Source organism: Motacilla alba, chromosome Z (assembly GCF_015832195.1).
Source record: "Motacilla alba alba isolate MOTALB_02 chromosome Z, Motacilla_alba_V1.0_pri, whole genome shotgun sequence".
Classification (NCBI taxonomy): Eukaryota; Metazoa; Chordata; class Aves; order Passeriformes; family Motacillidae; genus Motacilla; species Motacilla alba.
This window is the reverse complement of record NC_052046.1, coordinates 40,928,667-40,943,828: the sequence shown is the minus strand read 5'-3', so window position 1 is coordinate 40,943,828 and position 15,162 is coordinate 40,928,667. Positions and strand designations below refer to the sequence as shown.

General features: G+C 41.5%; 1 protein-coding gene across 7 annotated transcripts in view; it reads left to right on the top strand.

Moving 5' to 3' along the window:
* TDRD7 (tudor domain containing 7) overlaps positions 1-15,162 on the top strand; it is a 47,373-nt gene that overhangs the window by 20,332 nt on the left and 11,879 nt on the right. For all 7 annotated transcript variants that reach the window (XM_038124646.1, XM_038124645.1, XM_038124642.1 and 4 more), the window contains one exon: positions 13,518-14,098. In XM_038124646.1, the coding sequence (XP_037980574.1) occupies positions 13,518-14,098 (581 nt within the window). The remainder of the gene's footprint in view (positions 1-13,517; positions 14,099-15,162) is intronic.

The window sequence follows — 15,162 nt, the reverse complement described above, 5'->3', positions numbered from 1 at the left end:
TCAGCCTCCATGGTGTTCTGGAGCAAGTGCTTGAGGTTGCTGCCTTGCCACCTTTAACTGACCCCAGTACTGACAACTCAAATAGCTGATGACAGGTGATGTCCATGCCGTGTTTGTTGTTCTTGATTTGGGTTTTTTCCCCAGTCGCTTTTTATGCCTTTTCCTTGTTGGTGGGTTTACCTCCTCTTAAAGCTACAAGCTACCAACATCCTTTGTGAACAGTGTGAGGTGTAACAGTATTTATTCTAGACTTTTCCAGAGGTCTTTCTCACATCTTAAGCCAAGGAATTTTGCTGTTTAGGTTAGGTTTCTGATACAATAATAGATGAAATTGAAGAGTGGTAGTGCTGGGGGGAGAGATTACAGCTAAGCCCCTCTCTGCCCTCCTTCTGATGCCTATTACCCCTTGATTACCAAGGGTGTCATTGCATCTCTTATTAGGAGCTGATGTCTGGCTGAGTGTTCACCTAGAGGTCTAACACGAGTTGCCCTCACCACAGAGTGAGGGGGCTTCAACTGCTGTAGTTCTGTCTCTTCTTCTGCATTCATGGGTCATTTATGGTGTCATGCAACTTTGCATCAATGCTTTGTTTAGCTTTACTTTAACAGGCCAGTGATGTCAATGAAGACTTTCAATTTATTTGGTATCTGTCAAAGTGTGGCGCAGAAGAGTATTGAAGTAATAAGAATATTTGTCTTCTTGAAGTACATTTTTTGGATGTCCTACTAAGTCTTTTCTCATGTAAAAGCATTAAATGCCAAAAAATAGAAGAAAATAACTGAGTTGAATAACTGCTCTTCAGGAATAACACCATTTGCATGCATGTGTGGTATTCTCACAGATCTATAAAATGTGTTTGTAACACCTTACTACAAACACTAGAAATGTATGCAGTCAGCAGCAGCAATTTGTTTTGATGGTTGATGATCGGTTCCTGTGTTATCTACAGAGCAAGCTGCTATGTCTTGAATTGCTTAATTCATGCAGCAAATTTTAGTCTTTTTTGTAGCTAATGTTCCAGTCAGTCCTGTTCATCCAGGATCTTTGTTCTGTGTTCATTATCCATTTACTTGTTATCTGTTGGGTCTATCTCTTCCTTTCTAGTATGCAAATAAAGTCATTTAAGCATAAATAAGCACTGATTAAATCCATGGAAACATCGTAATACAATGGGCACAGTACAACAGCAGTCAGAACTATCAAGTTATCTTGGCACAGTCGGTCGTATTGTAGTGAACTGTTAATGAGCTTCTAAAGCCCGTCTCAGTTTACTGACTTACAAAATTGTAATTATGGCTTATGCATGGAGAAGTTTGAATTTGGACTTCTTATATGAAAGCTACTATATATCTCTTAAATATAATCAGTTCCTGGTTCAAACATATTGTCTTCAGGTGTACAGCTTTGTAGAATCTTTGAAATGGAGAAGAAAGTCTGTACTCTCCAGTGAAAGTAAGGATATCGGTTATCTGAATTATTTCTGTCATGCTGGTTTCTTAAACTGGGAAGTGTCTGCCAGGCTCAAAAACATGCCTGGTGTTTCTTTTATTATCTTCTTAAAGAAGAACATACTCTTTTGGTACTCATTCTGATCAGTGTGGCATAGTCACAAACCAGCAGACAACAAACCTAGTACACTTTCAATATCTCCAGGCTTTTAATTTGAGGACTGTGCTTTGGAGAGTATCACTTCTGAGTAACTTTGCATCTCCAAAACTTCTTTTGGAAAGGTAGGAATTTTATCTAGGAAATTGTAATTTCCATGTTTTTACAGCCATGGGTAATGGACATTTTTCCTATTTAGAGAGTTCACGTCTCCAGATATCACTCTAAGTTGCAGGTTGATGGTCTTGTTTTCAGTCTTCAACATTCAGGCAGGAGGTATTGAGGCTGACTTTTTCTCCATTTGTCTGTTACCTCCCCTCTTTAGGTCAGCTTGGTTGAGCATCTTACTTGTAGCAACATACTTTGCACAGCTAAATGCAGAAGTACAAAGTTACCAAGTAGTAGCTAGCCGTTACAGATTGTGGCCCAGCCTTCATGAGCAGTGGGGTGCTTAGAAGTCTTTGTTGTCTAGACAGACCTCAGCCAGAAGAAGAATCTGCTTCAACAGCACTGGACAGATCTACAGTGTTGCTGAATTGTTTGCTTTCACCTCCAGCACTTGTGCTTTGAAAAATGTGATGACTGGCAGTGACCCTCCCACCTTCACCTTTTTTTTATCAGAATTTTTACCTTTCTGTTTGACTAATTACTTTGCCATGTGTCTTTGAGCAGCTAGTGATCCCTACTTTAGACTTCCAACTCCTGTCTCATCTCTTATCTTCTACGTGTTTTTGTCACAAGTCTTTCTTGCAGAAAACTTAGCTGTTTTCTTACAATTCTTAGTCGAAGTTATGTAGTTTTACTGTGTTTAGCTCAGCCTTGAATCCTTACAGGCAGCTGAACCCCTGATGGAGAGAGAGCATTGCAGCAGAGGTGTGAGAGGGATGTAGGCATGTAAATTAAAAAGTTCTTTTTTTTTTTTTTTGTAAGTAACAACCAAAAACTAATAATAAATTTGTATTTGGTATTGGCATGACAAAATGGTTCCCTTTGCAGTCTAAATATAAACGTTACTGAGTTGTATGTATGTTAAAGGGACTTTTTCCTTTTACATGCTCAGGTCTCCTCAGTTGCATGAACTCTGTGAATGATTCAGGCATGATGTGATGATGATGCAGATATGGCAGTGCAAGAGAAGCCTAAACTCTTAGATCTTTTCCCAAAACTTTTGCTTCAATTTCCATGGGTTTTTTCCCAAAAGCTTTTAGAGAATTACGCTGTCCTAGGACATTAGGGAATGTCCTTGCATAGATGTTTAGTTGATTTAAAGACTGGAAATGGAGAAAGCCTGGAATATCAGAAAGGTGAGAAGTCATGGTGGGATTCGTCAGGGGTAACACCTGGACACATGCTCTCAGAATTGTAACAAGTGAGTTGAAAAAGTATGCAAATACAAGTTCTGCTGGCTAATAATACAGGGCTGTTTAGAGTTACAAAGATCAGGGCTCTCTGAAGAGATATGTAACCTCCTCATACCATGTTTCTGGCCCACAAAATTTCATTGTAATCTTGGTCATAGACAGAAAGGACTCTCCTTACATTAAAAAAAAAGTGAGGTTTTTTTGTGTGGACTTTGAAGCTTGGGAAAAAGGGATCTTGGCATTTATAGTAACTTCATGCAAATGTTGAATCAGTATGGAAAAATGCAAGTGATAAGTATTTGCAAAATAAATAGAAAAGTAGTATTTAAGTTGCAAGGAATCTATCAGTGATCATCTAGTCCAATTGCCTGACCACTTCAGAGATGACTAAAAGTTAAAACTTGTTATTAAGGGCATTATGCAAATATCATTTGAACACTGTCAGGCTTAGGGTGTCAACCAAGAAACCTGTTCCAGTGTTTGACCACCCTCTTGTTAAAGAAATGCTTCCTAACATCAAGTCTGAACCTCCTCTGACAAAGTCCTCTGCCTAGGAGGCCGTATTTCCTAGGTGACTCACTGAGTACTTGTGACCAGAAGTTATTTCTTAGAAACTTTACATGTTTCTCAGATTTGCTAGTCAAAGCAGTACAGTGTTCACAGTAGATGTCTGGGAAGTTGCAATCTCCACTAAGAACAAACACTAAGAGATTTCTCCTGTGTGCCTGTTGGTAGCAGACACTACCTTGAAATGGAGTGGTAGCAGACACTACACACTCCCTTGAAACCAGGGTCTCTCACCCACGTCATCACTAACAGTAAGGGCTGTGCAGTCAAACCTCCCCTTTTTAGACAGTGCATCTCCTCCACATTGCCTGCCCTGCCCATCTCTCCTGGAGACCCTGCAGCCCTCCATCCCAGCATGTCGGGTGTGGCACTTGTTCCACCAAGTCTTGCTGACACCAAAGAAATCATTGCTCTGGGAACTAACCAGTGTTTGATGTTTATCCTGTTTGTTTCTCATGTTGTGTTGGTGTTCAACAGACATTTCAGATATTCTCCAAGATCAAGTCCAGCTCTCGACCCAATACCCATTGTCAACCATAGCACTGGTTGTCAGTCCAGTCATTTATTGAATACCTCCAGGGATAGTGACTTGACCACCTCCCTTGGAAGTCTGTGCACTGCCTGACCTCCTTTTCAGTGAAGAAATTCCTCTTAATCTCCAGCCTGAACCCCTCCCCGGTGCAGCTTGAGTCTGTGTCCTCTTGTCCTGTCACTGGTTGCCTGGGAGAAAAGATGGACCCCCACCTGGCTACAGCCTCCTCAAAGGGAGTTGCAGAGAGTGATAAAGTCACCCCTGAGCCTCCTCTTCCTCAGGCTGAACAACCCCAGCTCTTTCAGCTACTCCTCTTAGGAATTACCCTCTCCAGCTCCAACCCTTCACCTGCTCCTTTGCCCTTCTCTGGCCTTGCTCCAGCATCTGAATGTGTTCCTTGTCATGAGGGGCCCAGAGCTGGACACACAACTTGAGGAGTGTTGAATATAGGGGGACTGGTCCTGGTCCTGCTGGCCACACTATTGCTGATACAGGCCAGGATGCCATTTGCCTTCTTGTCTACCAGGTACTGCTGACCAGTATCTCCCTTTTCTGCTGGGCAGCTTCCCAGGCACTCTGCCCCAGCCTATAGCACTGCACAGGTTTTGTTGTGCCCCATGGGCAGGACCTGACACTTGGCCTTATTGAACTCACGCCTTTGGCTTTGGCCCATTGATCCAGCCTGTCCAGATCCCTCTGCAGAGCCTTCCTGCCCTCCAGCAGGTCAACACTCCCACACAGTTTGCTGTCATCAGTGAATTATGCTGAGAGTACAGCCCATCTCATACAGATCATCAGTAAAGATTTCAAACAGGATTGGGCCAAATACTAATTCCTGAGGAGCACCACTAGTGACCAGCCCCCAGCTGGATGCAGCACCATTCACCTCCACACTGGGCCTGGCTGTGCAGCCAGTTTCTAACCCAGCAAAGAGTGCTCCTGTCCAAGCCGTGGGCTGCCACCTTCTCCAGCAGTGTGCTATGGGGAGATGGTGTCAAAGGCTTTGCTGAAAGTCAGGTAGACAACATCCACAGCCTTACCCTCACCCTCTGGGGACGTCACCTGGTCATGAAAGGACATCAGGTTGGTCAGGTGACACCTGCCTTTCCCCAAACCCATGCTGTCTAGGTCCAATCCCTTGGTTTTCCTGCATGTACTATATGATCACACTCAAGATGATCTGTTCCATAGCCTTTGCCAGCACCAAGGCCAGGCTGACAGGCCTGTAGTTCTCCACCCTTCTTGAGGGTGGGCAGCACATTAGCCAACCTCCTGTCATCAGCCTCTTTGGTTGTTCAGTACTGATGATAAATGATGGAGAGCAGCTTGGCAAGTGCTTCCCTTAGTACTCTCAGGTGAATCCCATCCTGTTCCATAAAGTTGTGAATGTCTGAGTGGCACAGCGGGTCACTTAACAGCCAAAAATAATTTAATCCATCAGGACAGATGGATCCTGTCAGACCCTATCATGCCTTGTGCCTCAGAAGTTCTTCCATGTTTTAAAACCCAAAGTTTTGATGAAAACACCAATCTTAGAGCTGGTATTTTGGTAGAATAAATAACAAGCAGACACCTTTTAATTGACAGAATGAAGGGATGTATGCATATTGATTTGATTCTGGAGTTGTCTTGTGGTAATGACTTCCTTAGTCTTTCTGCTTGTTGTCTGAAGGAGCTGGTAGAAAAATAACGCTACCATTCTGAATTTTGAAATTCCACTTGTGCTGGAAGAGATACATTTGGTTTTCAGCAGTTCTAGAACAAAGATGTTCCTTTCCATAAAATACTCTACTGGCTCTGGCTACCTACCAGATTAACTATTACTTGTCAGTTTTTTTGTCTGTAATCTATCATTCCTCAGTCAGGTTTCTTACTGCTTTTTAATAAACATAAAGCTAAACAATATGTAACATGTGAGTATATTTTTTAGTGACCTTAAGTCACTATAGCGACCTTTAGTGACTTATTGGCTGATGCTGTGTGAAAAGACGCCTCAGAGTGGAGACCATCTTCTTGGCTGTTTACTTTACAGGGTAAAGCAGGGCTTAGTTTTCTTTACTTAATCTCTTGGATATCTGGTAAGGTATTGGACAGGTCCCACAGTCTATTAGTCTTGAAAATACGTCACTGGAAAAAAATTGAAGGAATTAAGGGGGAAATAAGAATATTTTTGTTCCCTGTTTTGGAGGTATTTGATTGGTTTGTTGTTTGGTCTTTTTTTTTGTAATAGTCACTAGAAGTTGAAGTTTATCACTACAGAAAGGTAGAGAATTTTTTAGATAAGAACGAGACCTGCATGAGACAACAATGAGATGTTGCTTAATTGGCTGGTATGGTGTTATTTTATCTTTTTTTAGCTGTATTTTGTTCTCAGATTCATATTTTACATTTATACATTTTGGGACTTTTTGCTGAAAGTGAAACTAAGGGCTTGGGAGAATGCAAGGATTAGACGGTAAACAGATTGACAGAAATAGGACTGAGACTGTTGCTTTCTGAATCTGGTCCTGGGCAGTACACCATGTCTTAACAAAATAGGTACTACATACTAATGCATCAGGCAGCTGAGCTTTTACTGTAACATTCAGAGTGAATTAAACAGGTATGCTCAGAAGAGAGAAGGATTGCCACAGTAGAGACATGTATTCCTTGAGAAATTTTGGTTTTGTCAGGTCTTTACTCTCAGAGAAGGAATTTCTATTCCACAGTTAAGCTGTGTGAAGCAAAAGTCATCCTTCTAAACAGAGAAACAGGCTTGAAAGAATAAAAAATCCAACTCTAATGTGTTTTGCACACTGAGGAGACGATAGAGCAGGCTATCACCTCTGGCAGTACATATGAATGAAAGCTCACAGTTTTACACAAACCCGAAAAGCTGTTTCCAGTAGATGAGCTCTTGAATTACAATAACTTTCTTTTGCCAAGCTCATTGAAGATATCAGTGTTTAGACACAGAGCCAGTAGCCATTTAGAACAGAGTTCAGAGAACACATGTTCTACCTAAGATGTAATTAGATGTGCTGTAAATACTTCAGTACAGAGCAGTCTACCGTTGGTGTCAGCCTCACCGAGAAGATGGTGTCATAGGACGTGTGGAAGTGAGCCAGTTGAGGATAGAAGGTCCAGAATGACTTTGCTGTCCGAACACAATGCTAGAACAGGCCGTAAATCAAAATACCTGAAACTCAGTCCTGATGAGTGGTGATGAGTGGTTGGACAACACAATGGGCCACCAAATGAAGTCAGACTCCATTTTGACAACATCTGTCCTTATTCCTGCAACCCGTGCATCTCCTGTGTGTTAAATCTTGTCCTTTTCTGGCCTTGTAGGAGAACTTCAATGCATTATGAGGTAAAGGGTATTACAGCCAAAAAGAACTGCTGACACAGTTGTCTGCTGATCCTCAGTGCTGGCATAAAGATGTGAGGAATAGGGGCAGCCATCAACAGTATGGAGTTGTTAGATTGACTCAGCTGTCTTATTGCATCACAGTTTTCTTGGTAATTGTGTATTTTCAGAAGTATTTGTATTTCAGAGTCTTGTAAGTATAAGAAACCGGAGAACAAGTCTTCACTGTGATGTGCAGGGTAATGGAGTGGGAGGGCGAAGAGGATGGGCAGAAGGAGGCAATCTAAAGATGCTCTTGAACTTTGTAGAGCTTACCATCCCAGCTCTGAGCACGAGCTGAACCTGAACAGAGGATATCTTGTTAACAGGAATTCTTTAATTTAACAACAAAAGAAAATATAAAAATATACCTGGTATGATTTGCATTCTAACATTTCAGGTAAGTACAGAAGAAATGACAAGCAGAGACGGAATCACTGAGGTGGGAAGGCAGCTCTTTTGATTACCTAATGCAATCTCCATGCTCATGCAGGGTCACCTGCAGTCTGTCCAGGTCTGTATCCAGTCATGTTTTTAACAATGGGCATGCTACAGCTTTTCTGGACAACATATTCTAGTCCTGTTTCAACTTTCCAGTTGACATGAGGCTTGGCTAAAAACAAGTGGGTTTATGTGCTCTTTTGTTGTTTAGGGTAAGAAGATAGGTATCATAGATTCCCATGCAAAATAATTAATTGCGTATCAGACTAGAAGCTGTAAACGCTGGAGTGGATTCCAAGGATTAGCTGTAACTGGATGATGTAAGAAGCTTCCACATCCTTGTAAGGAAAGGCTCCTTACTGAGTGATGCCACCATGTGCAGTGGGGATCTTCAGCCTTTCAAGAGCACTGACCAAGTCTGGTTTTTTCCCCAGATTTGGTCACTCTGGACGCATACTCAGCAGTTTAGTAGCTGAAGCTCTATTGCTTGCAGAAGCAGCTACTTGGAAGAACAGGGAGTAGTTGAATGTTAATGTTGAAGCAGCATCTCACCATTGCCTGGGGAGACCTGTACTGTAGAGGGATGGGAACCAGTGGCACCTGAAGTTGTGGTGGCTGCTAGTGACAGAGAAGAAGTGCTGTCAGCCAGTGTGTAGGTGCAAGGTAGTGCTGATCAAGGCCAGAAATACTTTCCTCACTGCTTTGAGCTCCAGCTTGCTAGGAGTTTAACTTCATGTATTGTTGAGGAAAGTCAGGTAGATAAGAGCTGCCTTCACACTGAATTGTTTGTCTAAGGTGCCTGTCACTAAAATGTTTCTGTGTACACTGTGTGGTATGTATGCTGTGGTGGTTGGCTTCCATGCTGAATATTTAAATCAGATCTGAAAGAGCTCCTGCACCACATTTCCAAAGAATTCTTTTTTAGTGAATCAGAGTGATAGTTCTGATTTGTATTTTACAGCCATCTTTGAGAACCTGTTGGATACCAAAAACCGTGGAGCTAGACTTCTTGTTTGCCACATAAGATGAGACTCTGTCACTGACATTAAATGCTAATTTCCTTTGTGGGTTTTATTTTCTTACCTTGCTGAAGAATAGCAGAAAGTAACTGCATACACTGGTTTGAATGTAACATTGAAACTGAAGGACATTGACTCTGACTAGAAACTCTCATTTCAAGGATGTGTTTTCTCCATTTCCTTCTTGGAAACATCATGTTGATGCTCAAGTAGGTTACCAATATATGATTATCACTGTACACACAGTTAAGCAAGGCTGGCATTGGAAAGTGGATACTTTCTTTAGTTTATATATGTTGGTCAGTGATTTTTTGGAATGTTGTCAAGCATATATGTGGTTTTGTCCTGCCAATACAGGAGCATGTCTGCCTTTGTCCTCGCTATATGTGTATGTCAAAACAAGGGCACTTGCTCTTTTGCATTTCATTCAGTTGCAGTATCAGTATTTATCTTGGAAGTTTTTGAGGGGTTTTTTAAGTTTTATTATTTGAGTCTCCAGATTTCAGTTTTTAAGAGCTGCCTCTTATTCAAGCCCAGGAAAAAATATTATTCTCCTGTGTAGAACAGCTTCACTCTCTGTTGCCCTGATAATTCATTCTGCCTCTGCTTTGTGCTCTGTAATGGAGAGATTGTAAGAGGCAAGGTCGTAGAAATCACATAATATTCTGAGTTATAAGGGACCCACAAGGATCATTAAATACAAGTCTTAGCCCTGTGCAAGACATCCCCAAGAATCACACCATGTGTTTGAGAGTGTCGTCCAAATGCTTTTTGAGCTCTGTCAGGGTTGGTGCTCTGAGCACTTCCCTGGGGAGCCTCTTCCAGTGCTCAAATCACCCTCTGGCTGAAAAAGATTTTTCCTGATATCCAACCTAAACCTCTCCTGACACAGCTTCAGATCATTCTCTCTGGTCCTGTCACTGGTCACCAGAATGAAGAGATCAGTGCTTGCTCCTCCTCTTCCCCTTCCCTCAAGGAAGTTGTAACTGCAACTCAGTTTCTTCTTCTTCAGGCTGAACAGACCAAATTACCTCAGCCACTCCTCATATGGCCTTCACCTGAGGCCTTTTCTACCTTTGTTGTCCTCCTCTGGATGGTCTCTAACAACTCAGTGTCTTTTTTCCATTGTGTCATCCTGAACTGCCCCCAGCACTCGAGGTGAGGCTGCCCCAGTGCAGAGCAGAGCGGGACAATCCCCTCCCTTGCCCGGCTGTGATTCTGTGCCTGCTGCACCCCAGGGCACGGGTGACCCTTCTGGCTGCCAGGGCACTGCTGGCTCACATTCAACTTGCCATTGATCAGGACCCCCAGGTTCCATTCCATGCAGCTGCTCTCCAGTCCCTTGCTCCCCAGTCTGTTCACACATTCAGTGTTGCATCATCCCAAGTGCACAATCCAGCACTTCCCCTTGTTAAACTTCATACTGTTGGTGGTTGTCCAGCCCTCTAATTGTTCAAGGTCAGTCTGAAAGGCCTCCCTGCCTGTGAGGGAGTCAACAGCTCCTCCCAGTTTTTTATCTTCTATGAACTTGCTTAGCACTCCTTCCCAGGGTTACTAAGCGTCCAGGTCATTTATGAAGCTGTTGAAGAGCACAGGGCTAAGGAAGGAGCTCTGTGGAACCCCACCAGTGACAGGTCACCAGTCTGATGTCACCCATTCACTGTAACCCTTTGCACCTGACCCATGAGCCAGTTGCTCACCCATCATTGATGTGTTCATCCAGGTGTGTGCTGGATGTTTAGTCCAGAAAGACGCTGTGAGAGCCAGTATGGAAAGCTTTACTGAAACCCAAAAAGATTATATCCACTGGACCAGCTAGGTGGGTTATCTTGTCGTAAAATGAAATTAAGTTTGACAAGCAGGAGTTTATGCTCATGAACCTGTGCTGGCTGTGACGAGTGACTGCATTGTCTTTCAGGTGTTACTCAGTACCTCCCAGTACAATAATGTGTTTGCAGAGCTGGGCTGTCAGTCATACTGATGGGGGGAGTACCTTGAAGGCAAATCTGTAAGCTCAACAGGAAACTTGGTTGAGACATTTGTGCTTAAGAAATGGTGTCTGTTTTGAAGTGCTGCTCACAAGTGGAGCTGTTTGCTTGTTATTAAAAGTTTCTGTGGCCTTGAAGGTGATGTGATTCCTGGAGATGTCCTGTGCAGGGCCAGGATTTGAACTCAGTGATTCTTGTGGGTTTCTTCTAACTCAGGATATTCTATGACTCTGTAATTCTAGTGATGTCAACCTGTGCTTATTTATACTGAAGTAATTGTTGAAACAATTTACTGAAATAGTATTTTGCTGTCTCTAAATGGTTTGCACAGTTAGCATATACAGCCTCTTCAAAACTGAACTTCAGTGTCCAGAAAACCCCAGAGCTATTATTGGAGTTAAGAGGCTTAAGGATCTCTGAGGATCTTCTCTGCTCAGTCTGCTGCTGGTCTTTAGTGTGTAAGCATTTATAGTCCTGTCAGCAAAAATTTATTCAGCTCTGTTGCAGCTCTATTTAAAGAGCGTTAGCCAAGAGAAGGGATACATAAAGGTAGTCTTCTGCATCCAGCTTCTTCCACGATGAAGTGCCATGTATTCAAACAGAGCATTCTCAAACAAATTATTGTCTTGATAATGTTAATGATAATGTTATTTTCTGTAGCTAAATGTTTCCTTAGCTGGTCATGTAAATTAATTCCTCAGCCTTGTCCGTAGATACATGGGACGTCCTTATCAACTCCTCTCTATCTAGGATGTGATTATCTGCCAAAATGGCATGTCTGTGTGACTTGATCCTACTTAGGTCTCCTGACAGTGTATCAAAGCCTTTGCAAGGCTTTGATAAGTTTTTTATTTGGTTTTATTTTTAACTGAACTCCTTTCTTCTCCTGTGGTGCCAAAGGCCCTGTAAGATTCCTCATATCAGACAGTACAAATGTGTAGGCGCTCTCTGTCAGGAATCATTGAAGACATCTCAGTCCTTCTGAGTTTTACTGCCAGACATGTTTGTTGTCTCTTATATCGAGCTGACTAGCAGAGATGCCCAAGAACTTTGCTTTTTTATGTCTTATTATTGCAGAAAGCATTTCTATTTTGGTTTCTCACAGATAGAGAATAATTTAGGCATGCTACCAGGAATGTGTGAGGGTTCTCTAACATGGTTAATATTTTTTTAAATCTATGAAAATTATTTCCTTTGTGTCATGCTAGTGTTCATGGAAGTTGACCAAGGCCTCTTCCCAATGACCTTTTCACAGATTGTTTTGGCACCAGCCTAGACAATGTAATGCAGAGCAAGTGTATGGAAATGCATTTATATTGTTCATTTCCTGACTCTTAATTCAGAACATGTGGCAATTTGGGCTAAGTGTGATGTGGTATACATGGGACAAAATACATGGTTTTAGACACAGCAAAGGCCATTTGATTATTTTTCAATGTATTGTAACGTAGTATTTGTTTCTTGCTAATGTTATCTTGATAATGAGCGATATGTATTATTCTTTTTCTCTAAGATAATACCTGAAGTCTTGTTCATTATGCTTTGATTGTATGTTGCTAGGACAGAGCTGCAAATAATTAATTGGGCAAGGTTTATAAAGTTCTGATGGGTGTGGACATTAATAGGGTGGAAGTGAATGCTGCCCCTGAGTAGTAGCAAGTAATTGAGCTGCTCCATGTTTTTCCATTGATCTGCTTTTGAAAATTACTTTCATTAGAGTTGTTTCCTCTGACAAAGGAACTCCAAAGTGCAGCTACATAAACCTTAGTAGCTTTCTTTCTTTTCTTGCTTTGGGACCAATGTGAAAACACTGAGACCTTTTGTTATCTCAATTTTATATAGATTCCTGCTAAGCTATGGTTAGATCAATCTAGGTTGAAACTGCAAAGCTTTAGGAAGCAGAATTTTATTGTGAGTTTTTGGCTACGGTTCTCAAACAGTACTTTAAATGTTGTGACCAGACTATGTGATATGCTTATAGCAAAGGGTGGATATGTAGGGACTGGCAAAATGCCTGTGGAGGCTGGGGGCATGATTTAAAAGGGTCTATTCAGTTTTATTATGAAATTTATTATGAACCAGAAATTTCTTCCTTGATTTCAGAACTTTTGTAAAGAAAACTAATTCCCTGAGCATGACAGCAGATAGCCTGCCTGACAGCACTGCCTGGCAAGTGTCCTCTTGTTTCTGAAGTATAGAGTCAAATCTTCTTTCCCTCAGAAAACTGAGAGAAACTTTTGTTTATGGTCTGCTTGCCTGTGGGGAAGACTGGGGAGGTTAACATGCAAAAGATGTAAATTTGTGAAGGGTGTCATCATCTTCTTGTCCTGCTAGGAGGAAATAGAGACTGTACTTCTTTGGAAGCAAGTCCCAGTTGTATTGCATAGGTTAGATATTTGCCTATTACTGATGTACTCATATGTGTTTGGAACCCTTCAAAACAGAGGAGGAAGCATTACAGGAAATGCTAAGCTGTAGTAAATGCCTCAGGCGTAGCTCCCTGTGAATGTTATCTTCAAAGTCTGTATAAAATGCATGTTGTAAAAGTGTAATTGGCAAAACGGTTTAGTGTTACAGATGCAACTGATTATTGACTCTCTTTTTTGTTATCCAAGGTGGAGAAAATACACAGAGGTGATCCAATTGATGGGTTTCTTTATCCTGCTAAGAAAATACCACCAGCAGCAAAAAGTGATGCTGAGCAAGAAAAGGCATCTCAGAATGTTACTTCACCAAAGGCAGACCCTTTGTTAAAGCCAAATATGGAGACCACACCTGCATCACTCAGTAGCGACTTCAAGGCAAAAGTTGTTGGCATCTTGCTGAAGTATTCCAATGGTCTTTGGGCTCATGCACTTCCCAAAGTGTACCATGACACTTACCAAGTAAAATTTCCAGAAGACGTTCTAAATAATCTAGAGTTGCTGTCAGATGTATGTATTGTGGACTATGTATCTGAAGTCCCCAGAAAGGCGATCCTCTATGCTAAAACCCAGAAATGCATTGATGAAAATCTGAATGTCAGTGAGAAAGTCAAGAGGCATGATGTTGCGAAGGCCACAGCTGAACAGCAGTATGAAGAATCCAAGGACCAGTACCTAGAAAACATAACTGTTCCTTCTCTAATTATTCCATCAGAAGGATCTGTGTCCATCATGGTGTTAGAATTGAAAAACACTAATGAGGTCCTTATTAGGCAAGTTTGTATTTTGGAATCTACCTTTTTTGCTTTGTTTATAAATCCACACATTCATATCGTGCAGGTTGCCAGAAAAAAATTAGGTGAACAGGAGGTTTCAGGACTTTATTATTTACTTATTTTGCAATGAAAATGAAAAATCCTTTTGTTTGTGTGTTTAAATGGAGATTTTCTGAAACTTTTTCTGTCCTGAACCAGTCACTTTCATCATTAGCTTTAGCTTGTCTGAGAATCAAGGCAGATTTGACTTGCCATTGGAAGACTTTATAAAATAATCCCACTACAACACAAAACAATATTCAGATATTACTATTGTGCTTATTGAAATACTTTTTGCTTCTATAACTTAGAGTAACTAGGGATGACTTGAGTGCACTCAGATTCTACTTATGGAAAGATGAGCATTCATCCAGCAAAAAACTACTAGTGTTTCTTGATTTGGTCCTAATCAGCCTGGTAAAGGGGACAGTGTAAGAGGTGGATTGTTACATTACATCTGTTACTTCCAGCTTGCTATGCACATGTGACTTAACTCTCCAAAACGTTCCTGTGCACCTGTTAGTTCTGGCATCATTTTTAACTTACTGTCCATGTGGAGTAACAGTTCTTAGCTTTCTAGTCTGTTATTTTAAGAATGTTTCCACTAAGTATTTTGGATGAATACTTTGTGTACTGTGGATTGACTTTGAGCTGAGGGTGGTTATGTAAAAATTTCTCTACAAAGCAGCCATTCCCAAATTTTGAGCCATGTTTCATGGACAGTATTGAAGTTTTTCAGTTTGTCAGCTCTGTGTAGGTACATGATGATGATTAGTGGTTTCTTGGTCCTAGTTACAAAAATTACTACTCAGGGTTATCCATGTACCCATGTACTTCATGGGCAGGTTCATTTATCCTGATATGATGAAACTAGCCCTGAAGGGATTAGGGGTTTTTGTCATTACAAGAAAAATGTTCACGTAGACATATAGGGAGGAAACAGTGCATGGGCTCTTTTCTTCTTACGTGTCCTACCAGCCTCTTTCTGCTGACCTACAGAAGAAGTATGTAGCTGCTGTTGG